Source organism: Canis lupus, chromosome 8 (assembly GCF_011100685.1).
Source record: "Canis lupus familiaris isolate Mischka breed German Shepherd chromosome 8, alternate assembly UU_Cfam_GSD_1.0, whole genome shotgun sequence".
Classification (NCBI taxonomy): domain Eukaryota; kingdom Metazoa; phylum Chordata; class Mammalia; order Carnivora; family Canidae; genus Canis; species Canis lupus.
In genome coordinates, this window is record NC_049229.1 from 70,423,874 (window position 1) to 70,450,585 (window position 26,712).

The window sequence follows — 26,712 nt, forward strand, 5'->3', positions numbered from 1 at the left end:
TAAAAAAACAAACTTATTTTTTTGAAGATTTATTTATCTGAGTGGGGGGAGAGTGCAGCACGCACACACAGAGGGAGAGGGAGAAGCAGACTCCCTGCTGAGCAGAGAGCCTGACATGGTTCTCGATCCCAGGACCATGACCTGAGCTGAAGGCAGATGTTTAACCAACTGAACCACCCAGGTGCCCCACCTCCAAAAAAAAATCATTTTTAATTAAAAAAAAAAAAAAGAGAAAGAAAGAAATAACAAATGCCCAGCAACCAAATACCTCTTACTCCTGGTGTAGAGGATCAGGCTCACCCCTATAGAGGTGTACAGGTAGGGAGAAGTGTGTCTATGCACCTGTGCGTGTATTTGAAATAAACTTAGCACCCCATGGTGGCTTTCTCGTTGACAGATGTCAGCATCATGGAGAGCCCTGGAAAGTAGGATATTTCATGGCAGTGGACAGGTGGTGGATGGGCAACTCCAAAGTGTATTAGAGAGAAAGGAAGAGAAAGCTTGTAACCACAAAGATGCAGAGTATCCACACATAGGACACTACCAAGGAAAGTTAACAAACCCCACTCTTCCAAATTTCCTGAAAGTCTCAGATTTTATCACAGCTGCCATTCCACCATTCCTAGGATGGCTGTGTGACCCAAGACAGACTTTGCATGAGGACATACACGTGTCCTGTTCAGAGGGCATTCACTTGTCTCATTACAATCAGAGAGAAGACTTTGTTCCTTACTTGTTAAAAGAAAACCGTTACCTGTATGTGCTGACAGGTGTTAACTAGCCTTACCTGGTGGTGGTTTTGCAGTATATACAAATATGGAATTATTATGTTATCTATCTAAAGCTAATATGTTTTATGTCAATTTCTATCTCAATTTTACCAAAAAAAAAATGGTTTATTTTCCAAATTATAGATTGCTAGTTTTATCTCTGAGGCTCCTAGGAAAATGTTTTTGTTTTATAAATTTTCTAGTATGTTGAGCAGTGAGACCATGACTGCATCTGCATTCATCTCCTTGTCCCTTACAAGTTGGAGGGTTGGTGACTAGGTTAGCCTCCAGATGGAGGTCAGATTGTCTGGGACTGAGAGAGGGACAGAATGAGATGGGGAACCAGGGTAAGATGAAGGGTGTGGTAGCAACTGTCATCCTTGACCCGAAGCATTGGTGTTCTATCTGACTTGCTTGCTGAGCTAACTTGGAAGGAACACTCTTCTTTGATCCTGCATTCTCTGTAGATTGAAAGAATATTGGGCGTTCGCCTACAAGCTGGCCTGAGAGCTTGGACCCAGGTGCTTCTTGGACAAGCTGAAGATAAAGCAGAAGTTGACATGGATACAGATGCACCTCAAGTTAGTCACAAGCCTGGTGGAGAGCCAAAGATTAAAGTGAGTATTTCCCATAGCATCCAGTTTGCTAGTAGATCAAACAAAAGATTCTCCCTTTGAAAAGTACTGATGAAAGAGCCACTTTACAGGGAAAAAGCCTGACAGACACCACCTCACCTAGGTGACCCAAGTCAGCATCAGCACTGCTATCTTGTACTCATTGTTTAGCCTGCAATGTGTGTGATGTGCTGGCAGGGCCATTCCCCACCCCCTCCCACCCCTGTCCTTGTCCTCACATCTCCCAGACTCATTCTAATCATGACAAAAGATCAGATGTCCCCTTCAGAACACCTGACCAGTACTCTTCCAGAGTGTCAAGGTTATTTGAGAAAGACAAGGAAAAACTGAGAAAAATGTCAGAGGTTGGAAGGAATCAAGGAGATGTGAAAACTGTGCTGTGGGGTCCTAGGAAATGTGACTGAAGTCAGTATTTTATATTATATGGTTTGTTGCATTTGTGTTAAATTTACCAATAAAAATGTTTTACAAAACAGAAACCTCAAAGAACTGAAGGTAAAAACATTGATGTGGGGGAAACAATCGGCTATTCTTTTTCTCCCCAGATGTTACCTTCTCGTTTTTTTTCTTTTAATGCTTGAAAAATGTTTTCGTTTTTGAATATTACATATATTTATCCCCAGAGCATTCTCTTTAAAATACAGAGGTGCAGAAAAGCAAATGGGTATATCTAAGTAAAGCAACTACTCATGGTGATAGAGTTGGAATTCTTGCTTAGCTTAAACCAGGCACTGGGAGGTGGCACAGCCTCACCTTGACATGTAAACCTACATCCATGCTGGCATGTGTCTGACGGCTAATGCCAGCCTCGTCACTGCATCAGTGGCACAGGGTTCTTGGGTCCCAAGGTCATTGTGTACAGAGATCACCATGCACATTAAATCAGATGGTGCTCCATTGAGCACCTACTGTGTGTTCACCTACACATGGGAAACCAGGAGGAACCTAATCAGTGCCTGGCCTCTGATTTATAACCCTTTGGGGAGGGCCACGGACCATATACATGAAATATAGAAGACCACGTTCTCTTAATAAAGTAACAGACTCATGGTTCAGACTCAAGAGGGTTAATAAAATTTAGGGGGAGAAAGTGTTATGCATCAAAACCATTATTTTTAGTTTGGAAAAAGCTTTTATATCAAGAACATTTCTTTGAAATAATTCTAATGCTTCGTATGACAAAAAAAAAAAAAAAAAGCTGTAATTTGTATACTTTTTACCCAGTTTCAGACTTAAGCATTCATAGCACCTAACTTTACTTGAGATGATTACTGAGCAGTCATATACACATATGTTCAGTACCATTTTATTGAAAAATGGCTTCTGTAGGCATTCACCAATTTATTAGTACCTTGGAATCACACTTAGGTATTAGATTTTTAACCGAGAAATGATCATGCTTCTCATGAATGATTCAGACATCACAAATTGATAAAAGCCATTTTATCAAAAGCCATTATTTTAATAAATGGCTAATAAAAGCCATTTATTATACTTCAAAAATGAAGTTTATTACTTCATTGCTGAGTAAGAAATGAAATTTTTCTTTTACAGAATGTTGTTCATGAGCTGAGAATAACCAATCAGGTCATCTATTTGAATCCACCAATTGAAGAGTGCAGGTACAAGCTGTATCAGGAAATGTTTGCCTGGAAGATGGTTGTGCTGTCTCTTCCCAGGATCCAAAGTCAGAGGTACCAGGTGAGCCTTCCAGAGACTTACACTGTGGGCCTTCTGACCAGCCTCCCAGGGCTCTGTGGCACCTCTATCACGTCTCTTTAAATTTTGCTCTTGATATGTCTTCTCAGACTCCAGACTTGTGGCTCAGCATTCTAAGGGAAAGCTAGAGGAAGCCTTGTGTGATCTGACAGTTTTCCTGTGGCTACCTTTCCAAATACTTGCCTCTGTAGTTCTGATCTCAGTAGGCTCTTAGAAATTCCCTCCGTGGGGGATCCCTGGATAGCTCAGCGGTTTGGCGCCTGCCTTTGGCCCAGGGTGCGATCCCGGAGTCCCGGGATCGAGTCCCACGTCAGGCTCCTGGCATGGAGCCTGCTTCTCCCTCTGCCTGTATCTCTGCCTCTCTCTCTCTCTCTCTCTCTCTATGTGTATCGTGAATAAATAAATAAAATCTTTAAAAAAAAAAAAAAGAAAGAAAAAAGAAATTCCCTCCGTGAACTTCTTTGGGAATCTTAATTCCTATACTATCTCTGCCTCTCTCTCTCTCTATGTCTATCGTGAATAAATAAATAAAATCTTTAAAAAAAAAAAAAAGGAAGAAAAGAAAGAAAAGAAAAGAAGAAAAAGAAAGAAAGAAAGAAAAAAAGAAAGAAAAGAAAGAAATTCCCTCCATGAACTTCTTTGGGAATCTTTTTTTTTTTTTTTTTTTAATTTTTATTTATTTATGATAGTCACACAGAGAGAGAGAGAGAGAGGCAGAGACATAGGCAGAGGGAGAAGCAGGCTCCATGCACCGGTAGCCCGATGTGGGATTCGATCCCGGGTCTCCAGGATCGCGCCCTGGGCCAAAGGCAGGCGCCAAACCACTGCGCCACCCAGGGATCCCCTTCTTTGGGAATCTTAATTCCTATTCCTCCCCACTCCCACTTTATTATAGAGATTTACATATATATATAAATCTAAGAATCTCACGAGCTCACACCAACTTGCTTTGTTTATTATCATGTGGCCATTTTAAATTTCAATTCCCTTCCCTTCCCCCACCAGATTATTTTAAAACAAGTCCCAGATACAGTTTTAATAACCTGCTCTGGAGCAAAAGGAAAACCCGAAAAACTGTTTAGTCCCTGGCCTCTAAGCAATATTACTTCACATCAGCAGATCTCCACAACCTCTGTTTTGACCAGCTCTTGTAGAAAGTCTTAGCTTTGAACATATGCACCATAGGCTCAGCCCTCAGATTTTTTTGCAGTAGCAACCACCTGTAGACTCACAATCTTGGCAGTGATTAGCCCAAAACTTGACAGTGTCTAGCTAATCAGAGCCGAGCTGTGGATACTGATTCCTTCTGCTCAGGGAGTCTGTGCAGACTGCAGGATATTTCTTATGTTCTGTTTTTAACCTGCCATGTTTCTGTTTGTATTGCTGTCCTGTTTGTCTCCACATCTGATGGAACTGAAGCCAGTCTCTCTTCTGCTGGGTCCCCTGTCCTTGCTCTGAGGCTTAGCACTCTTCCCTCTGCTGAATTTCCTGTCAGCAAATAAGCCTGACCCCTGTCATCCTCTAGCTCTGGCTCCCCTTGGTAAAAACACAAAGGACTTGTCTATACACCTGCTCCAGGTCCCTACCTCTCAGGTGTCAGGGTCACCGGCCTTTACCTGTCGCAGTCTTCCCAGCCCTTGAGAAGTGTCAGTAGCAGGATATGACAGGTGTGCACCCCCTCCTGCTGTTCTGCTGGGCTGTCCTGATTGTCCCCCCACCTCTCTGGCCAGTGTCCCCTTCTGGCTCCTCTCTGGCTCTCCCTCCTCTGGCCTCTACCTGTTCTGTGTGCTCCTCCTCCCAGTACTCTGTCCCACTCAGTCCGTTCTTTTAAGACTGACCCTATGGGATGACTCTGTGTTCCCACCTTCATCTCAGCCTTTATCTGGACTCCAAGAGCCTTGCTCCAGCTGGCTCCTGGGCATTTCCACAAGGCTGATGAGCACATCAAACTGAACATGTCTCTGACCTCCTCCCTCAGATTTGCTCCCACCTTTCCCTTTCCTTTCCCTACCTTTCCCCACCCTCAACCCACTCAGGCCTAACTCGAGGGGTCACCCTGGCCTCCCAGTGTCTATGTCTTCAAAATTCACCCTGATATTTTTTTGCCCACATCTCCTGATACTACCAGTCTAAGGTATCATCATCCCTCACTTGGATTCCTACAGTTCCTCTGGGTGGGTTTTTGTGTCTGCTTTTGCTCCCCTAAAATCTATTTTCAGCACAACAGCAGTCTTAGATTTCATGTTGGTCTTGACACTGCTCTTCCCAGAATCCACCAATGGCTTTCCGTGCCACTCCTCATGAAAGCCCACGTCCCATGGCAGAGTGATGGGCCCCACGGAATATGCTGCTTGTTGCCTCTCTGACTGGAGTACCTGCCTCCTGCTTACTGACTCTGCTCCTACCACACTGGCAATCTTGTTCTCCTTAGACATGTCAGACAGGCTCTTGCCCCTGGGCCTTTGCACTTGTTGATCTCTCTGCATTGAACTTCTCGTAGTAAAATCATTGACACAGCTCACTCCTTCCCTCTCCTGATCCTGCTCAGTGTGGCCTTCCCTGACCTCCCCTACCTCATACTCCTGGCCCTCCTCTTTCCTGCTTTGTCTCCACAGTGCTTTTCACCCGCTGCCATTCTGTAGTTTGCTTTTCTCTGTCTCTCCTCCCACAGAATGTAGGCCCGTGTGAGCACAGATCTTTGTCAGGATGTTTCCTGTGCCTACAACAGTGCCTGGCATGTGGGCAACACTCAGACCATTGAAACGATTACTGAGTCATCACTTCCATTGTCCTAGCCGGTGTAATTATGTGGTCATGGTAATCTTGGTTCTTTAGAGACCACCTTTGTGCTTTGCTCCCAGAGAGGCTCAGGTCTCCAACAGCTCTGCTCCAAGGGCTCAGAGGGTTCTGTAACTGTTCTTGCCTAGTGATGCCCCATTTTCTAGCTTGTAGTTTATCTGATGTTCCCTTTGTTGGTTGAGTGAAGTTTGAGTAGACTTCTGATTTCTTGTGGCTGGGGTAAGTGGATGTTATCCCTCAGATGCTATTTCTATAGCGAGTTCTTCCTTCAGTTCATCGGAATTCAGTGAAAGGTGGCTCTGAGGTGAACATTTCTGTACACACCACCTGTGTTCCTTCTGGCTCTGCTTGCTCAGGTGGGCGTGCATTACGAGCTGACGGAGGAAGAGAAATTCTACCGGAACGCTTTAACGCGGATGCCTGATGGCCCTGCTGCCCTGGAGGAGTCCTACTCTGCAGTTATGGGCATCGTGACTGAGGTCGAGCAGTACGTCAAGGTGAGAAGCTCCCTGTCTCCATCATTATGCTAGAAACTCTGTCTTAGATATGGTGAGTATGAGGTCTAATGAACGTGATATGTCTATAATACGACACGCTAGATAACTTTTGCTTATTGTAAAGCAAACTGTGCACAGTAGAACAAATCTAGTGGGACATGAACTCTCATTTCAGAGGGCAGTAAATTTTATCTTTCAGTATGAAAATTCTGAGAATGTGAAGTGATTTTTCTAACAATGTCGAAAGAAAGTGAGTCTTATTAATGAAGTATGAATATTCTACAGGGTGAAAAGCCCAGCTGTGCTCTTTGACTGTGCTCTTCGCCTGCAGGTCTGGCTTCAGTATCAGTGCCTGTGGGACATGCAGGCTGAAAACATCTACAACAGACTTGGGGAGGATCTCAACAAATGGCAGGCTCTCCTGGTTCAGATAAGGAAGGCCAGAGGCACTTTTGACAATGCAGAAACCAAGAAGGAGTTTGGGCCGGTAGTTATAGATTACGGCAAGGTGCGCTCTGCTGTCTCGTTGAAAGGGGCCATGGTTGCCAGCTCTAGGGGACATCCGTGGGTGATGAGGGTGCAGGAAGGAACTAATGATTGCGTCGTGGGCTCTTCACCTGCAGGTTCAATCTAAGGTCAACCTGAAGTACGACTCTTGGCACAAGGAGGTTCTCAGCAAATTCGGGCAGATGCTCGGATCGAACATGACGGAATTCCATTCCCAGATCTCAAAGGTGAGGAGCCAAGGTCCCGGCAGCGTCACGAGGCTACTGGTAAACCACGGCTCTGTGTTAAAATTCTGCGTTCTCTCTGAACAGTCGCGCCAGGAGCTGGAGCAGCACTCAGTGGACACGGCCAGCACCTCCGACGCCGTGACCTTCATCACTTACGTACAGTCTTTAAAACGAAAGATAAAACAGTTTGAAAAACAAGTTGAGGTGAGCTCCGTGCATAGTTAAAATTCTCCTCATCGGTTGTGGTGGCACTTAGAGTTAAAGGACACATGGCCCCCTACTGTCACTCTTGTATCCACCTGGTGTGCAGGGTAAAGCACAGATCCTGGCATCCTGGGGGTCTGCATTTTAATCAGCTCTGCAGGTGATTCTGAAGTGTGTGGAGCTTTGAGAACCACTGTGTTTTGCTTTTTAAATCTTTTACTTTAGGTGTTGATCGTTGAGTCCTCACACATGCATTTGTTTTTCTGATTTGGAAGTTGGGGGTGAAGCACCGCCAGCAGCATGCTTTCAGTCCTCTCCAGGCTGCTTGGGCGCAGCCACCTCAACAGGCTTGGGGTGGAAGGGAGTGAATGTACTGATATGTGTTCGACAGCCACAGAGTCTTCCCTTTACATGGGGACCTGACGATAATTTCTATTGTTAAAGGAAAAAACTCTATTTCTTAACTCTCAAAGCTCTACCGCAATGGTCAGCGCTTGCTGGAAAAGCAGAGGTTCCAGTTCCCGCCCTCCTGGCTCTACATCGACAACATAGAGGGCGAGTGGGGGGCCTTCAATGACATCATGCGGCGGAAGGACTCTGCCATCCAGCAGCAGGTGGCAAACCTGCAGATGAAGATTGTGCAGGAGGACCGGGCCGTGGAGAGCCGCACCACAGACCTGCTGGCAGACTGGGAGAAAACCAAGCCTGTCACGGTGAGCCCTGCGCACCACCCCAGCAGCCTCTCCTAAACCCATAGCGTGATCTGATGTCCTTTCTCCCACACTTCAGAAGGCATTGCTCTGGCTTAGCTTTCCAATGACGAGGACTTTTCTTTTTCATAATTAAAACAACACTTAGATGTCGTAGATTTGAAAAGTGAAAGCCAATTTAGACCTCTTTTACCCTGAACCCCTCATGATAATCATTTAAGTCGAGAGGTGGTTTTAAAAATTAAAGTTTTTCCTGTTCTTACGTATCCTGTTACATAGACATACTCAGGAATTAGAATTTAATCTCTCACGAACACAGGCCGAGCCTTATGTTGCCACTGCCTAGCTCTGTGCTGTGGGAGGCAGGTTCTGCTGTCATTGTCACTGTAGTTACTTCTGTACACAGGACCTACCACCATCCATCCTCTTGGTTCATTCAGGTGTTTATTGAGCACCGACTATGTTCTGGGCGGTGAACAGGAGCCCCTACCCCCATGGAGGTAGGGAGAGGGAGAGACAGGTAAAAAACAACCAAGGAAAATATGTATTTGAGTCAGGTAGTGATTGGTGCTTTGGTAAAGGGCGAGGGCTGGGTAGAAGAGAGTGAGGTCTGGGGTAATGCTGGGGTGCTGCTTTGTAGGGAGGGTGGTATCTGAGTGGAGACCAGAGGGAGGAAGGAGAGCTGGTAAGTCACACATATAGTGGGGAGGGGGTTCAGGCAGAGGTGACAGTGTGTTCAAGGCTCAAGTAAATACAGAACAGCGTACCCCGTTTCCTGAGGCAGAATTCAGTCTGATTTGTTTAGGCATACAGACATAGACAGGAAAGAAAAGGGGAAAGATGGTTATACTTCAGATGTTAATCTCGTTTTCTAGTTTGGGGTGTAGGTGTTCCACAGCAGGCCCGGTGGCGGATCTAGCCTTCTACCTACCCCAAAGAGCTCTGTCCTGCCTCAGCCCTGTCTGTACTGTTGGACCCAAAGGTCCTAATTTGTGTTTAATTTTGGTTCGAGGGCCCCTGTTTTAAGATCTTTCACAAATGCCAGTACTTATGCAGAATATTCTCTCCAGCAGGGAAGGGAGTAATGATCAATAGGCAAGATTCTGATCACCAAAACTTGAGCATTTTTTATTGCCATTTTTTGCTAGTATTGTGTTATAGTTTAAATTTTCAGTGATATTTTATATAGTCATTTTCAAGTTATTAGAATGAAGAGTAAGCAAATAGTAGTTTAATGCTCCTCTGGAACCCATTTCACTGAGGACTACTACTTGATTTCTCATCGTTCTCTTGGTAACTGACATAATAGCTGTGTGCTTTAAGGGGGGTATGGCTGGCAGCCCCCAAGAGCCATGTCCCCTTCACTCGGGAGTGTCCTTGTCTAAGCCCTAGTCTGTCCTGATTCTTCTCTTTCTGTCTCCCAAGGCACTTAGTGAGACAGTGGCTAAATGGAGAGGTGTCTGTCCTCCCTCCCTCACTCCCTCCCTCCTTCCTTCCGACCTACCCACCCACCCACCTACCCACCTGACATGGGACTTGAACTCACAACCCCAAGATCAAGAGTTGCATGCTTTTCTGACTGAGCCAACCAGGTGCCCTGGTGCTCCATCTTTCTTATTCATACTTTATTTATGTCAAATACAGAAGTAAAAGTTCCTTTCAGTAATGTACAGAAATCATAAGTGTATGTCTTGCTGAAGACTTACTTGTTAGAAACATATTTAAGAAATCACAAATTTGCAGATTTTCAGTGGGCTCTCCCCACCATTTCAGAGCTAAAGCATGTATCTGTCCTGGGACCTAGCACTGCAATTCTGCACTTTGACTGCTTTCAGGGCAATCTTCGCCCAGAGGAGGCACTTCAGGCTCTAACCATATATGAAGGAAAGTTTGGCAGGCTGAAGGATGACCGGGAGAAGTGTGCAAAGGCCAAGGAGGCACTAGAATTGACAGATACAGGACTTCTCAGCGGCAGTGAAGAGCGTGTCCAGGTATGAACTGCAGGAGCAGGGAGGTAGGGGTGTGGTCCTCGTCCTGGCTCTTCCCTTGACCAGGTCCATCTTAAGGGCCTTGCCAGACCTGCAGTGGCTTCTGTGTCCAGAGGCTCACTGCTCCACTGTCATAATCACAGGTGGCCTTAGAAGAACTGCAGGATCTCAAAGGTGTTTGGTCAGAACTGTCCAAGGTCTGGGAGCAGATTGATCAGATGAAGGAGCAGCCATGGGTTTCCGTCCAGCCTCGAAAGGTATGCCTAGTTAAAGTAGATGTTGTGTATAACATCATATGTTGAGAGTTGTAGATTTCACTTAAAAGCTTTGCAGTCTACTGTGAGTTCACAAAATGTCACAGGATGGTAATTTGCAGTATTCATCTGGACTGATAGAAAATTTGCTTTAAAACCATTTTTGAGGGGTGCATGGGTGGCCCAGTTGGTTAAGTGTCTACCTTAGTTCAGGTCATGATCCCAGGGTCCTGGGATGAGCCCCACCTTGGGCTCCCCGCGGGGAGCCAACAGGAATTCTGCTTCTCTCTCTACCTCTGTTGCTCCCCTGCTTGTGCTCTCGTGCTCTCTCTCAAATAAATGGATAAATCTTAAAAAGAGAGAGAGAAAAACAGAAGGGAAAGATCGAGAAGGGGAGAAGGAGAGAAGCAAACTCCCCACTGAACATGGAGCTTGACATGGGGTTTGATCTCATGACCCTAAAATCATGACCTGAGCCAAACTCAAGAGTTGGACACTTAACCGATTGCTCCACCCAGGCACGCCTTAAAACCATCTTTTTTTTTTTATCTTTTTTTTTTTTTTTTTTAAGATATGTCACCACTTAAAGGAAATGTTGGTGGACTAAATATCATCTTATATTTCTTTCAACAGCTTCGACAAAATTTGGATGGCCTCTTGAACCAACTGAAAAACTTCCCTGCTCGATTACGGCAGTACGCATCCTATGAGTTTGTCCAGAGGCTTCTGAAAGGTTACCTGAAGGTAAGTCAGTGCTGGAGTCCTGGGTGTCCATTAGGAACACAGCTGCACAGGTAATTCTGCTTACTTTCTCCACAGATAAACATGCTGGTGATTGAGCTGAAATCTGAAGCACTTAAAGATCGCCATTGGAAGCAGTTGATGAAAAGGCTTCATGTTAATTGGGTTGTTTCGGAGCTCACCCTTGGCCAAATTTGGGATGTTGACTTGCAGAAAAATGAAGCTATTGTCAAGGATGTGCTGCTTGTGGCACAAGGGGAGATGGCTTTGGAAGAATTTTTGAAGCAGGTGAGTAATTGACTGATAGCCGTTTTTATGTCACGTTTCTGGCTGTGCCATAGGTTGGAGCTGAGTAGAAACAGCTGTATCTGTAGTCCATTTGTCCTCATAACACTTGGTCGCTTATACAGCTGGTGAATGCCCACATATTGATACTGTTCCTCTTTTTGGTTTTAATTCAGATAAGAGAGGTATGGAATACTTACGAGTTAGACTTGGTTAACTACCAGAACAAGTGTCGCTTGATCCGAGGCTGGGATGACCTCTTCAACAAGGTCAAAGAGCACATCAACAGCGTCTCAGCCATGAAGCTATCTCCGTATTACAAGGTACCGTGGGGAAGCCTCCCTTATCGAGCATTCTCTTGTACTCTCTCTGTTATACCTTTAAACCTGTTTTTAAAGTGTGAGTCAAATAAATTGACATAACTTGCATATATATATATATATATATATATATATATATATATATATATATATATATTTTTTTTTTTTTTTTTTTTTTTTTAGTAAGTTTTGGCATATCTGTGAATGAAAAGTTTAGCAGCTGGGCTCTGCTTTCCATTTATGCACTAGGTTTTCGAAGAAGATGCCCTAAGCTGGGAAGACAAGCTGAATCGGATCATGGCTCTCTTTGACGTGTGGATTGATGTGCAGCGACGGTGGGTCTACCTGGAAGGCATCTTCACGGGCAGTGCAGATATCAAGCACCTGTTGCCAGTGGAAACCCAGCGGTTCCAGAGGTATGGCGTGGAGCCAGGGAGCAAAAGAGCTGAGTCGTAGATGTGGCTGGTAACTGTTTTTCACTGAAAAGCTAATGACGGTTTCAATTTGATTTGTAGTATCAGCACAGAGTTTTTGGCTCTGATGAAAAAAGTATCCAAGTCTCCCCTTGTTATGGATGTTCTGAACATCCAGGGGGTACAGAGGTCTCTGGAGAGATTGGCAGACCTGCTAGGAAAGATCCAGAAGGCATTGGGAGAATACCTAGAAAGAGAGCGATCATCTTTCCCCAGGTAAGATAAGTTCAATTTCAAGAGCCGTCTGCTCTCTCTTCTGGTTCTGTGTGTTGGTCACTTTGATATCAAGAGTTTTGTTATTGGTAATCCATTTAATGACTATTACTCCCTTTTTGTGTGTTTATTCCTAATTATAAAGGATTTTCTTCCTTGTATTTGTTTATTAAGCTCCACTGGAACTATTATCCACCCTTCCATGCAATTTATAACTCCTAAAAATTTAGCTCTGATTATTTTCCAAGTGGCATTTCTTCCTTTCTGAACAGTTTGCTTACTGTAAATCACATAAGCTTTTAAAAAGTAAGTCCATGAAATAAGATGAATGACATGAAATCCGTAGACTTCATTTTTGGTATCTTGTTAAGTAAATATGGATCTTCTGCTGAGGATCAAATTTCTTCAGTGGGAGAAATTTGGATGTGATCTTCGTTCAGACTGGAGATGGTCCACTGCCCTCCAAATCCAGTTTCCCTTCCCACGATTTGAAGTTATGCTTTGATTGACCTTGTTTATTATGTATAAGACTTTAGCAACTTGGATGCTATTTTAATTTTAGGTTCTATTTTGTGGGTGATGAAGATTTGCTTGAAATCATTGGAAACAGTAAGAATGTAGCTAAGTTACAGAAACATTTCAAGAAAATGTTTGCTGGGGTTTCAAGCATCATCCTAAATGAGGATAACTCTGTCGTCTTGGGTATTTCATCCCGTGAAGGAGAGGAGGTAGTTGAATTATGATTATAACTATGAATGCTTCTTTCCTGTCCTTGCAGATCTTCATTCTTAAATTATGTTTATTTCAGGTTATGTTTAAAACTCCCGTGTCAATTACTGAACATCCCAAAATCAACGAGTGGCTCACACTAGTAGAAAAGGAAATGAGAGTTACTCTGGCTAAACTTCTTGCTGAATCTGTTACAGAAGTTGAGATTTTTGGTAAAGCAACTTCAATCGATCCAAACACGTATATCACATGGATTGATAAGTACCAGGTAACGCATAGCAGAAGTGGTCAGCATAAAGGTGAATGCACTGGCTGGTGTCTAAACTGATCTTTTGGTCCTGTGTCTTGTGTCATACAGGCTCAGCTTGTAGTTTTGTCAGCCCAGATTGCCTGGTCTGAAAACGTGGAGACTGCTCTGAGCAGCATCGGGGGAAGTGGGGATGCGGCACCCCTGCACTCTGTGCTGAGCAATGTGGAAGTCACCCTCAACGTGTTGGCTGACTCAGTCCTCATGGAGCAGCCGCCACTCCGAAGGCGGAAGCTGGAGCACTTGGTTAGTCCTGTGTCTGTCTCATTCCTCACTGGTTAGGGTCTCGTGCCTTCAGCTCAAGCAGCTACGGGAAACAATGCTTATGAAATTCTCTGATTGGTGTTAGGGAGAAAAGGAGGTGGCATGCTAATGAACTCTGGGTGGGGGTATTGGCTCTCTGTTCCTATTGACAGGTGATCATGCTGGAGCAGGAAATTTCATATACACATCCCGGTAAACAGGAAGTGATGAGCTTTGATCAGAGTTTTCCGCTCTTGCTCCTCATCTCTTCTCAAAGCAGCGCCAAGGGGGTGGTACCGGGAGGCCTGGCTGTGCTAGCAATGGTGCTGTGCCCAGCCTACAGGGGCCAGTGAGGTCGGAGACTCATGTCCTGCTAGTTGCAGAGTTTTCACTTAAAGTAGTTTTGTTGGTTGTTTGGTCCTGCTGCAGCTCTTGATTCTATGTAATTTCATTGTATGAATAACAGTTATATTGTTTTTAAAAGTGAATTTCCATTTTGGAATGTTTACTGAAAGCCACTATAACTGAATCTTGCATCTCAGATTAAAAGTCTATTCAGAAAAAAAACAAAAAAAATTTTAAAAAAAATTTTTTTAAAAATAAATAAATAAAAGTCTATTCAATGACGCATCCTCAAGAAATGCACTGTACTCCAGTTTATGATGAATTCTTAAAGTGACCCTTTGTTCAGATTACAGAGCTGGTTCACCAGAGGGATGTGACTCGATCCTTGATCAAAAGCAAAATTGACAACGCCAAATCTTTCGAATGGCTCAGCCAGATGCGCTTTTACTTTGACCCTAAGCAAACTGATGTGCTACAGCAGTTGTCGATCCAAATGGCAAATGCCAAATTTAACTATGGCTTTGAGTACCTGGGTGTCCAGGACAAGCTGGTGCAGACTCCCCTCACCGACCGCTGCTACTTGACCATGACTCAAGCCTTGGAGGCCAGGCTGGGCGGGTCCCCATTCGGTAAGTCACTCCACAGACCTGGACAGATAGAGTCAGGGGGCAAATATAACTTGAAAAGATTAAACTAATGGTTTTAAGCATATTTTTTAATTACACAGCTAGTACATTCTAGAATCTTAGATTTGTTTGCAGTTATTACATATCCTTTGATTCTGTAAATGAATTGTGTAAAGCTGAAGATGAGTCCCCGTGGTCTCAAGTACTCAGTCACATTTCTTTAAATGACAGGACCAGCCGGGACTGGGAAGACAGAGTCTGTCAAAGCTCTTGGCCATCAGCTTGGACGCTTTGTTTTAGTCTTCAACTGTGATGAAACCTTCGATTTCCAGGTGAGCAGCTTTGTGAGTCCACCTAAAATCTAATGGGCTGAGAGGCCCGCTGGGGTGCGCCATGCCTGGACCCCTCTCCAGGCTGCGGACCTCACAGCTCAACATGGCTCATTTGCCCTTCTGAGTCCTGGGGATGGTGTTATTTTGAGTCAGTTGTCTAGCATATGTGCTTCGGTACTGACTTGAGCTGTGCGTTTCTGGAAGAAATGGCTAGTGCTTGTGTCTGGGAATAAACAACTATTATGGACAAGATTTTTTTTTTTAGTCAACAGAAGGTGATAGAATAAAAATAACAGCTCTATCATTAGGATTTTATTAGCCCAGGAGGAGAGGTGCGATGTACCACGTGTGCATGTTTCATGTTGTCAATGAAGTACCTGCTCTCGTGGGAGCCTGTTGTCCCTTCCGTAGCCACATGGGCTGGGCAGTGGATAGAGGGCTCAGACCGGCATGGGGGCCATGGAATCAGCTGGAGGCACATGGTTTTAGCTCTTTTCTTTGCTCCGGTTTCAGGCGATGGGACGGATCTTTGTTGGGCTCTGCCAGGTGGGTGCCTGGGGCTGCTTTGACGAGTTCAACCGCCTGGAGGAACGGATGCTGTCAGCTGTGTCACAGCAGGTGCAGTGTATTCAGGAAGCACTGAGAGAGCACTCCAACCCCAACTGTGATAAGAGTGAGACTTCCTTTTTCTTTGCAAGTTACTTAGCAACTGCAGAGGGAAAGTGTGGGCCAGGGTCCATCTTGCCACTTTATATTATAATTTAACTTCGCTTCCAGGACTCACTGCTGCAGACAGGGTGGTGAGATTCCGGATGATACTGTGTAGGCAGTCTAATTGCTCAGAGACCAGAACAGCCCAAACCCTGGCTGTCCTTCCTCTGGTGGACAAGAGTCCCTATGCTCCCTCCCATAGCATCTATCCACATCGAGTATTGGGCCCATGTGGGGCCTCCCTTCCCCCTCCCCCCTCTGCATGCCACAGAGCCAGCTTTCTGGGCTGCCTGTTGGCAGAGTGTTCTTCCTGGGAGCTTTGGGAACGTGCCCTGTGTCACTATAGGAGAACCTGCTCTGAGAGGCTCCGGGGGCGGCTTCCTCTGTCTCATTCTGTACAAAGCCAGGCGTGCCTGGTAGGGGCAGCGTGGGTGCTAGAGGAAGTAATGGCACCGGTGGTGGACGGTTTACATGCACAGTTAACTTTTAGTGTTGCTTTCATTCTGCAATAATAGGAACTTGTCTTTACCAGAGGACTTGGAGACCTCCTTAGTGAAACTAAAGGAGTGTCAGAGAAAGCAGTATCTATATGCTCTGTCCTCTGTGATGGAGTAATGGAGGTTGGGTGTGGGTACTGATGGTGGATCCCCGGAAAAGACAGTCCTCATGATCTGAGCCAGTCAATAGTGTCACATTGATTTCTATTTCTGCAACTACTGTTGGGCTACATTTCTATCCTTATGTTAACTTCATGGCACACGATAATATGCAAGCAAAGTAAGTACTTCCTGCCCCTGGTGACTTTGTTCTACATTCATGTAGCTTTCATGTAGGTGAGGTGTGCAAAGCTGGGTCTGCCCAGGTGGGGTGATGTGCTGGTAGGAGGGCCAGAGAGCAACTCCTCTGCAGTCCTGGGCTTTGGGCTTTAGAGGCCAGCAGGGAAATGGGTTATTTTTTTTGTCTGTGATTTTAGGGAGAATTTAGCGTGGTTTTTGAACATCACAAATTTTAACACTGTTCTCTGATTTTCATTCAGCCTCTGCCCCCATTACTTGTGAGCTGCTCAACAAGCAAGTGAAAGTGAGCCCAGACATGGCCATCTTCATCACCATGAACCCTGGCTATGCAGGCAGGTCCAACCTTCCCGACAACCTGAAGAAGCTGTTCCGGAGCTTGGCCATGACCAAGCCTGACCGGCAGCTCATCGCCCAAGTCATGCTGTATTCGCAGGGCTTCCGCACTGCTGAGGTCCTCGCCAACAAAATCGTCCCTTTCTTCAAGTGAGTGCCCCAGAGTCATCCCCAACCGTGTATCTAAGGCATGTGAGTTATGCCCCTTAGGGTTCATCTCTAATCACAAGCACATCTTTCCAACTGTCCATGTCTGATTTCTTGACTCTGGCTGCTTAGAGTGTACTGTCCTAAGGCAGACCTTTTCTCTTTCAGACTGTGTGATGAGCAGCTCTCATCTCAAAGCCATTATGACTTTGGTCTTCGAGCTTTGAAGAGTGTGCTGGTAAGTGCAGGAAATGTGAAGAGAGAGAGAATTCAGAAGATAAAGAGGGAGAAAGAAGAACGAGGGGAAGCAGTTGATGAAGGAGAAATTGCAGAAAATCTACCTGAACAAGAGGTTTGTATACATGTTCTTGTAATCACTCACACCTTAAACACTAATTTTTGTTAAAAGATTAATTTCTTTTAGAAAGAGAGGGTGGGGGACGCCTGGGTGGCTCAGTAGTTGAGCATCTGCCTTTGGCTCATGTCATGATCCCGGAGTTCCGACATTGAGTCCCACCTGGGGCTCCCTGCATGTAGCCTGCTTCTCCCTCTGCCTATCTCTGCCCCTCACTCTCTCTCTCTCTCTCGCTCTCTTTCTCTCTTTCTGTGGCTCTCGTGAATAAATAAATAAAACCTTTTAAAAAAAAGAAAGAGAGTGGGTGTAAGCAGGGGGAGGGGCAAAACGAGAGGAGCAGAGAAGCAGACTGCCCGCTGAGCGTAGAGTCTGACCTGGGGCTCAACCCGAGGGTCCCAAGATCATGACCTGAGTGAAAACCAAGAGTCAGAGGCTTAACTGACGAGCCACCCAGGCACCTATAAACACTAATATTTAAATTGGCTCTTTCAACATCTAAGCCATGACTTGAGAGTTCCCTTTGCGATTCACATATCCTGGGATGGATGGATAGAAGATGCTGTATTTGCACAGTGAGCTGAATCACTAACAGCCATATCTTACGTACCTTCTGGGAATACAGCAGTGTCTGTGCAAGCCTTGCTCCCCACCTCTCAGAGCTCGGTCCTTTTCTTGCTGTTAGATTCTGATCCAGAGCGTCTGTGAGACCATGGTGCCCAAGCTAGTGGCAGAAGACATCCCACTGCTCTTCAGCCTCTTATCAGATGTGTTCCCCGGGGTCCAATACCACCGGGGCGAAATGACTGCGCTCCGAGAAGAGCTGAAGAAGGTGTGCCAGGAAATGTACCTGACATATGGAGATGGAGAAGAAGTTGGCGGCATGTGGGTTGAGAAGGTAACTGGGGTTGACCCTGCTAGCTGCAGGAAAGGAGCCACTTTTGAGAGAACTAGGACCACGAGGGCCAGAGAGGCACAGCATCTGCTTTACAAAGATTTGACCCAAGGCTTTTTTCTTACACGTAGTAGACATGACCGTTTATCCAAAAATTTCACTCATGATATAGCTCATTTTCTGAAAATGCTGACAGAAGCATGATTATAACGGAAAGTATACCAATAGTTCTAAGACTTTCCAACATCTTAGGTTAACAACATAAATCTGCTAATCAGTACACGCTTTATATTTTGTATTGGCTTCGCTGCTTCTCTTCTTCTACAAGACTAGGAACCATACTGTCACATGGCTGCATGTTGAGCCTAAGTGGTACTGTACCGGCTCTCACAGATGACTCCTCCATTGGGTCTCCACCCTCTTTAAAGAGGATCTTACGGCCCTCTTTTGAAGCAGCTTGGTAGTCATCCCCTTTTCCACTGGCTCCCAGCCTTCCTGGCTTAACAAAGAACTCCCCATGGTTTAGTTAAAACTCTTCTTGAAATATTATTTATAGATGTGGCCCATGTAATATTAAAAGTTCCAGAGTAGTACTTACTTGCCTTTGGGAATTCATAGCACATGTCTTGCATCTGCTGCCATGAGGAGGGGCTGGAGAAACTTCTCATTCTTTCTCTGGATTGATTCTGATGTGGTTTGATTGGCCTGGCAGGTCCTCCAGCTCTATCAGATCACCCAGATCAACCATGGCCTGATGATGGTGGGGCCCTCAGGAAGTGGGAAGAGCATGGCTTGGCGTGTGCTCCTAAAGGCTTTGGAGAGGCTGGAGGGTGTGGAGGGTGTGGCCCATATCATTGACCCCAAGGCCATCAGCAAAGACCACCTTTATGGAACCCTGGACCCCAACACCAGGGAATGGACGGATGGACTGTTCACACATGTCCTGCGAAAGTGAGTTCACCTTGATTCCAGCAAGTGCTCTGTCCTTAAATTAATGGCACGTGTTATTTTTCTAACCAAAACTGAATGAATTAAAATGTCAGTGCAGAAGCTGTGTAGGGTGAGGATTTCTAACCTCAAAATCTTAAGTTGGTCAATAGCTGTTTCAAAACCTTTCCAAACCAGGATCATAGACAATGTGAGGGGTGAACTACAGAAGCGCCAATGGATTGTCTTTGATGGTGACGTGGACCCCGAGTGGGTGGAGAACTTGAACTCAGTGCTGGATGACAACAAGCTTCTGACTCTGCCAAATGGCGAGCGCCTCAGCCTTCCACCCAATGTAAGTGGCCTTCCTTGGGGTGTCAAGCCAGATATCCCACGTGCTAACAGAGTATTGCTCTGGAGATGAGGCTCCAGGTTCTGTAGTAGCAGGCAACTGTGTAAATAGTTTTCAGAGATACCTAAGTCTCTATGTATTAGATCTTTCCATTCCCGTGGCTAGTGAGAAATAGTTCCATAGGACTTACTGTTAACTTTGCACTGTTTGGTGAATGTTAAGCATACTCCATAATTCCCAAGTAACATTCCTAACGGAAAGTTACAGGTTTTTATTAGGATTTCTGAAGTTATCGTACATCTGGAAAGTGGCAAAATGAGCATTTGGTCTAGGTCCTGGACACACCACCAGATAGATAAGGAAACATAGTGGGGCTTGGCAAGGAGTTGCATTTTATTAAAGGCCTAACAGGAAAACAACAGACAAAACGTTTACTGTCCTGAGGTGTACACTCTGATAATGGAAGACAGAAAAATAGGGGAAACAGTGTGAAGTGGTAAGGAGAAAACAAGCTGAAAGGAAGTGGTAGCTGTCGGCAAGATCTGGAGGATGCACTGTCAGGATGCATGACATTATGGCATAATTGAGAAACATCTGTGGAGATCGAGGCAGGTGAGGAAGCCAGTCTCATGGGCCTCCAGGTGTTCCAGTTCCAGGTGAAGGGTAGGCAGTAGGGTGTTTGGTCAGAGGTGTGTAGAACGAAGGGGGAAAAGGCGAGTGAGATCAGAGGAAAGGGGCCGGATCAGCTTGGGCCGGGAGACTGTGAGGCCTGGCACTTGTCTGTGGCGTGAGTCAGGAGCCGTGGGAGGGTCTGGATCAGATCCCTCTGGCGGTTGCGTGCAGAGTAGTTGAGGACAGGATGGATGGGAGCAAGGGGACCGTCTGAGAGCTGAGTGGTAACCTGGGCACAGCCATGGATGTGGGCCAGAGGAGTTGGCAGCATGGAAGCTGCTGAGTTGTGTAATTTAAAATTCATGCTGGTGGGACTCGCCAAGGGGCCAGATGTGGGCATGAGATGGAGGAATCATTTTGCCTGAGCAGTGGATGAACCTGAACTTTTGGGTCAGCAGCAGTGGTTATCATCACTTCAGAAACCAAGCCAGGGATGCCTGGTATCAGTCCGAAAATGTGTGCTTCGACTTGTGTCTTGATTTGACTTGTTGGGTCTTTTTATTACAGCTTGTTATCTGGTAGATCCTAACTATTATTGGAAACCGATAACTCGGGACGCCTGGGTGGCTCAGCAGTTGGGTGCCTGCCTTTGGCTCAGGGCGTGGTCCTGGAGTCCTGGGATCGAGTCCCGCATCGGGCTCCCTGCATGGAGCCTGCTTCTTCCTCTGCCTGTGTCTCTGCCTCTTTCTGTGTCTTGTGAATAAATAAATAAAATCTTAGAAAAAAAAAGAAAAGAAAAGAAAAAGAAAACTCTCCTGTGAAGCAGGTTAACATTGAGGTTAAGGCTGAAACCATCTGGTTTGAATCTCAGCCCCATTAACCAGCAGTAGGACCAAGGTTTGGTACCCAGTCCCATCTGTGAAACAGAGACACTGACATGCCTGCCTCAAGGAGTCGATGTGAAGGTTCGTGGGTTCAGGCAGGCAGTGTGGCAACCACACCCCGTCCAGGGCAAGGCTGTTGCACATCCACTGCTGGGAGCACTGCTCCAAGGGAGCAGTTTCTTCTGTCCACCAAGATCTTGTCTGGAGGGGCTAACCTGCTCTTCTCCCACCACACACATTTCCTACCCAGGTTCTTTTTTTTAGATTTAGAGAGTACACATGCATTCGGGTGTGCAAGCAGATGAGGGGCAGAGAGAGAGTGAATCTCAAGTGGATGACCAACTGACCAAGTCACTCAGGCGCCCCTCCTACCCAGATTCTTATGGAGAGTGGTTGGTGGTTGTTGTAGTGATGACAATTAAAGATATTTTTTACTTTTAAACAAGTGCAGAAAAGCTAAATTTAATTGCCCTTTTGATGTATATGTAGAAATATATATCTTAACATCTGAGTTTCTATCAAATCTGCATCAAATGTGCTCTGTATTTTCTTTTTAAGGTGCGAATAATGTTTGAAGTGCAGGACTTAAAATATGCCACCCTGGCTACGGTGTCACGCTGTGGTATGGTCTGGTTTAGTGAGGACGTGCTCAGCACAGACATGATCTTCAACAACTTCCTGGCCAGGCTGCGCAGCATCCCCCTGGACGAAGGGGAGGATGAGGCCCAGCGTCGGCGCAAGGGCAAAGAGGACGAGGGGGAGGAGGCTGCTTCCCCAATGCTGCAGGTATGAGGGCCATCACCACTCTGCCAAGTATGGCCACAAATCTGCATCTGAGAGGGCTAGGACTTCATGTGCAATGAGATCAGACATTCCACCCCTGGGGGTCTGGAAGCCAAGGGGGCCATGGTACTGCCCGGATGGTCACTGCTCATCTGTTGAAGCAAGGCGCTCACTAGAGAGTTGCATAATCAGTGCTGTCTTATACTAGCTCCTTAGGAGGCAGTCTCAGTGCCAAAGTGAGGACATGTTTGGGAAAATTTTTAAAATTCTCTTAGTTATCTGACTTTTCTCTGCAAATTGATGAAACACTGCCTTTCTCCACTTCAATGACGAAAAGCAATGTTCCTGGGAAATGTGATTTTTAAGAACCACCAGGGTATAGAAATAAGGATCAGTCACTGAAGCTTATCTGGTAAAAATTTTTTTGCAGGTCACTTGACCTTCTCCCCGGCTTATGTTAGAGTACGTGAAAGTTTCTGGGCTTTTTGAAATGATAAAGTATCATTTATTGGGCAGCCCCAGTGGCCCAGCCATTTAGTGCCACCTTCAGCCTGGGGTGTGATCCTGGAGACCCAGGATCGAGTCCCACGTCAGGCTCCCTGCATGGAATCTGCTTCTCTCTGCCTGTGTCTCTGCCTCTCTCTCTCTCTCTCTCTCTCTCTCTCGTCATGAATAAATAAAATTAAAAAAATACTAAAGTATCATTTATTGCCTGTCGCAGATCCAGAGGGATGCAGCCACAATCATGCAGCCGTATTTCACCTCCAATGGCCTGGTCATCAAGGCCCTGGAACACGCCTTCAAGCTGGAGCACATCATGGACCTGACCCGCCTCCGCTGCCTGGGCTCGCTCTTCTCCATGCTGCACCAGGCCTGTCGGAATGTGGCGCAGTACAACGCCAACCACCCTGACTTCCCCATGCAGATTGAGCAGCTGGAGCGCTATATTCAGGTCAGGGAGCACCTGCATCGCGGGGAGCAGGGCTCAATGGGGGCCCTGCTTATGCGGCTCTGCATCTGTGAACCTCCCGAAACAATGAGCCTGCTTGGGTGTGTTCTCTTTCCTGGGCGCAGGGTCAGGCTTTTGTGTGTGTGTCTGTGATCCAAGAACCCTGGCAACGACTCTTCACAGTTAACGTGGCTATGAATGTGTTTATTGTTGAAACTTTTTATTCAAAAGTGGATTGTTTTCTCCTTCCATAGCGGTATCTGGTTTATGCCATACTGTGGTCCTTGTCTGGAGACAGTCGGCTGAAAATGAGAGCAGAGTTGGGTGAATACATCCGAAGGATCACCACAGTGCCGCTGCCTGCCGCACCCAATATACCCATTATCGATTATGAAGTAAGTGCGTGGAGGCAGGCCTTGTTCCCTTTGATCGTGCCACATTGCGTTAATGCATCCTCAGGCCACCTCACCCAGAGCTGGGCTTGCATAAAACAGCTGGGCTGTTTCATAAAAGGGTTCTGGTTTTTGTTTTATGTGGTGTAAAAGGAAAACAGATGAACGTGAAAGTTCTGATTTGTATGAAAGCAAGTCTCTGAGGAGGTGTGTGGGTCCCAGGGTGACCTGTGCCCTTTCTCTGGGTGTAGGTGTCCATCAGTGGAGAATGGTCACCATGGCAGGCCAAGGTGCCTCAGATCGAAGTGGAGACACACAAGGTGGCGGCCCCTGACGTCGTCGTGCCGACTCTGGACACTGTCCGCCACGAAGCCCTCTTGTACACCTGGCTGGCTGAGCACAAGCCACTGGTCTTATGTGGCCCCCCTGGGTCTGGCAAGACCATGACACTTTTCAGCGCCCTCCGAGCGTTGCCTGACATGGAGGTAAAGAGGCTGGGATGAGGGCAGCAGCCCTTCTGGGGCTCGAATGTGGAATGGGGCTTACAGCACTTCATTTGCTTCTTCCGTCTAAAGGTTGTGGGCCTTAACTTCTCGAGTGCCACTACCCCGGAGCTCTTGCTGAAGACTTTTGACCACTACTGCGAGTACAGACGCACACCTAATGGGGTCGTTCTGGCTCCTGTTCAACTAGGAAAGTGGCTGGTCCTGTTCTGTGATGAGATCAACTTGCCGGACATGGATAAATATGGGACACAGAGGGTCATATCCTTCATCAGACAGGTGAGTGTATACCCACAGGCCCCCACTGCCCTCGTTCACATTTGCTCCTAAAATGCCAACACTCCCATTTTTCCTCAGATGGTGGAGCATGGAGGCTTTTACCGAACCTCAGATCAAACATGGGTGAAGCTGGAGAGAATCCAGTTTGTCGGGGCTTGTAATCCACCCACCGATCCTGGCAGAAAGCCCCTGTCCCACAGGTAACACACAGCTCCATAGACTGCATCGGCCTCACACACATACCTATTCCAGGATATGTTTTAAACGTAACACAATAAAAATCTAGTTTTAATTATAGAAAGGTAACAAAATATTGCTTATCATAAGGTCCCTGTGCTACAATACTAGGAAAACACACTTGAAAATAAAGGCACGGACTCTGGGCAGTAACGAGCTAACTGCCACAGACCTGTCTATAGGGCCAGGATGGGGCTGAATAAACCTCATTTTCCTTTTTTTTTTTTTTTTTTTAATATTTTATTTATTTATTCATGAGATACACAGAGGCAGAGATGTAGGCAGAGGGAGAAGCAGGCTCCCTATGGGGAGCTCAATGTAGGACTCTGTCCCAGGACCCCGGGATCACACCTTGAGCCAAAGGAGACGCTCAACCACTGAGCCACCCAGACGTCCCTGAATCATTTTCCCATCTTTGCTTGGTTCTTTTTAAAGTTTTTTGCCTCTACTGTTACATGTCAGACCCAGGCCTAAGCGGTTTATGATCTCTCTTAACTCTGACATGAAGCCTATGGGTAGATTGGGAAGCAGCTTGGGACAGGGCTGCTGTCCACTCAGGCTCCCTGCTCCCTCTCTGGAGTGGCTGAGCCAGATATCCTCGTGCAGATTCTTGCGTCACGTTCCTGTTGTGTATGTGGATTACCCGGGACCTGCCTCCCTGACACAGATCTACGGCACCTTCAACCGGGCCATGCTGAGGCTTATCCCATCCCTGCGAACGTACGCCGAGCCGCTCACCGCTGCAATGGTGGAGTTTTATACCATGTCTCAGGTACTTGGGGCTTCTCGGCTCCTTTGGTCACTGAAGAACACTGTTGAAAAAAATGAGCTTTAGTGAAAAAGATCGGTAAAAAGACGTGGTTCTCATGGTTGTGACTAGTCTGTCTTTGGAAGCCTTCCTGAGGACACAAGAAAGAGCTGCCTGTCCCATTGTGCAGACGTTTTTCCTGACTTTTAGTTTGCTTTTAATGTTGTAGAACTGCAATCTTTTTTGCAAAATTTTTAATGTCATCGAATGTCTTTTTTTTTTTGTTTCTGCTTTTGAAATCCTGCTTTCCTTGAATTCAGGAATTACATTTTTTAAAGTATTTTCTGAAGAATGTTTCATCGTTCCTTTAAATATAATTAATTTATAAAAGTGAACAACTTGGATAGAACTTTGTTCTGGGTAGATAATGTTGGAACAACATTATCTATTAATTCATCCTTAAATATTCCAGGGCTTAGGCTGTTCATTTTCAATATAAAAATCTTACACAGCATTTAACCCTTTACCCACCTTTCATGTCTTAAGGTATTTACACATACCTTCGCTTTTCTGAACCCACAGGAAAGATTCACTCAGGACACACAGCCCCACTATATCTACTCACCCCGTGAGATGACGAGGTGGGTACGAGGAATTTTCGAGGCCCTGAGACCTCTGGAGACTCTACCTGTGGAAGGCCTCATTCGGATTTGGGCACACGAAGCCCTCCGTCTCTTCCAAGACAGGTAAAGCCGAGGATGAGGTTAGCTCCATGCTCCACTACTCAGACTCTTACCATCCTCTGAGTTAGGGTCTGTGCAAAGCTGGCCTTTCAGATTTGAGCCAGGTTCTGCTGGTGGTAGAAGGGAACAGAAGCTGCGAGGGTGGCCCTGTGTCTGGGCACCAAGCACAGCCACCCCCAGCGTGTCAAGTCTCAGGGCGCAGGGACTATCCACCACTGCTTACTCAGTGGTGTAGGGCAGGGTACTTCATTAACCTCTGCAGCTGTCAAGTGGGCGCTGCATAATCTTGTCAGAGCTAGAGTTTTTTGACAAATTTAAATGCCTTCTACGGGCACCTGGCTCATTTAGTAAGTGAAGCATGCAAATCTTGATTTTGAGGTCATGAGTTTGAGCTCCACTTTGGGTGTAAAGATTACTTTAAAAACAATAACAACCCATAGTTAAATGCCTTCTAACAACTCCCTACTATACAGTTTCCATAATCACCACTCCTTACCATCGATCTTTACTCTCCTCAGAGGGTTTATAGCTCTGTCCCTGGGACTTTGGTTTTCTCTTTACCTGTTGGCCACTTGTCTCAGGTGTTCCCTTTGTAGATTTTGAATTTTTCTGGCGAAGTCACCCATACTTAGGGAAAGAGCTGCTCATGATCAGTATAGATGGTGGAAGGTTTTGTGGTTTGAGTCCCAGGAAATGCCAGTGAAAAGTTGAGTCTTTACCTCTTGAGGAATCTTGAAAATTATTGATATTTTTTAGCCATAACCAACTTCTTACGTTCTTTAGAGTTTAGTACAATCTTTGTTTGACAGTAAAATCTTAATTTTCCCAGATCCTACTCTGTCATTTTTGTTTGTTTGTTTTTGTATTTTTAATTTTACATATTTTAGGCTTCATAGACTTTTAGGTTCATTTTAAGCTGGTGAGGAAAAGTCAAATTTATGTTGCTTTGACTCTAAATTTCTAAGCAGTACATCATAATAGATCTACTATTTAATGCAGCACCACAGTTTCCTGCCCAAATTATTTGGGGGAAATGTTCTGCCTGTGAACTGGGTTACTCAGAACAGTGCAGGAGAGCAGGCCTTTGATGGCAGGGCAGGTCCCCTCACCCCCAGGGTAAGTGTGAGGTGGCCATATGCAGAGG

General features: G+C 45.8%; 1 protein-coding gene across 1 annotated transcript in view; it reads left to right on the forward strand.

Moving 5' to 3' along the window:
- DYNC1H1 (dynein cytoplasmic 1 heavy chain 1) overlaps positions 1–26,712 on the forward strand; it is a 67,766-nt gene that overhangs the window by 18,597 nt on the left and 22,457 nt on the right. The window contains exons 10-42 of the mRNA XM_038545753.1: positions 1,238–1,387; positions 2,960–3,106; positions 6,280–6,420; positions 6,752–6,928; positions 7,044–7,154; positions 7,239–7,358; positions 7,832–8,071; positions 9,904–10,059; positions 10,200–10,313; positions 10,944–11,054; positions 11,130–11,339; positions 11,513–11,659; positions 11,906–12,072; positions 12,172–12,345; positions 12,905–13,070; positions 13,151–13,339; positions 13,430–13,624; positions 14,313–14,595; positions 14,824–14,924; positions 15,438–15,597; positions 16,672–16,915; positions 17,081–17,264; positions 17,950–18,162; positions 18,872–19,110; positions 19,285–19,441; positions 21,493–21,720; positions 22,439–22,669; positions 22,921–23,061; positions 23,310–23,543; positions 23,634–23,840; positions 23,919–24,040; positions 24,684–24,849; positions 25,408–25,571. Coding sequence (XP_038401681.1) covers positions 1,238–1,387; positions 2,960–3,106; positions 6,280–6,420; positions 6,752–6,928; positions 7,044–7,154; positions 7,239–7,358; positions 7,832–8,071; positions 9,904–10,059; positions 10,200–10,313; positions 10,944–11,054; positions 11,130–11,339; positions 11,513–11,659; positions 11,906–12,072; positions 12,172–12,345; positions 12,905–13,070; positions 13,151–13,339; positions 13,430–13,624; positions 14,313–14,595; positions 14,824–14,924; positions 15,438–15,597; positions 16,672–16,915; positions 17,081–17,264; positions 17,950–18,162; positions 18,872–19,110; positions 19,285–19,441; positions 21,493–21,720; positions 22,439–22,669; positions 22,921–23,061; positions 23,310–23,543; positions 23,634–23,840; positions 23,919–24,040; positions 24,684–24,849; positions 25,408–25,571 — 5,789 coding nt within the window. The remainder of the gene's footprint in view (positions 1–1,237; positions 1,388–2,959; positions 3,107–6,279; positions 6,421–6,751; positions 6,929–7,043; positions 7,155–7,238; positions 7,359–7,831; positions 8,072–9,903; positions 10,060–10,199; positions 10,314–10,943; positions 11,055–11,129; positions 11,340–11,512; positions 11,660–11,905; positions 12,073–12,171; positions 12,346–12,904; positions 13,071–13,150; positions 13,340–13,429; positions 13,625–14,312; positions 14,596–14,823; positions 14,925–15,437; positions 15,598–16,671; positions 16,916–17,080; positions 17,265–17,949; positions 18,163–18,871; positions 19,111–19,284; positions 19,442–21,492; positions 21,721–22,438; positions 22,670–22,920; positions 23,062–23,309; positions 23,544–23,633; positions 23,841–23,918; positions 24,041–24,683; positions 24,850–25,407; positions 25,572–26,712) is intronic.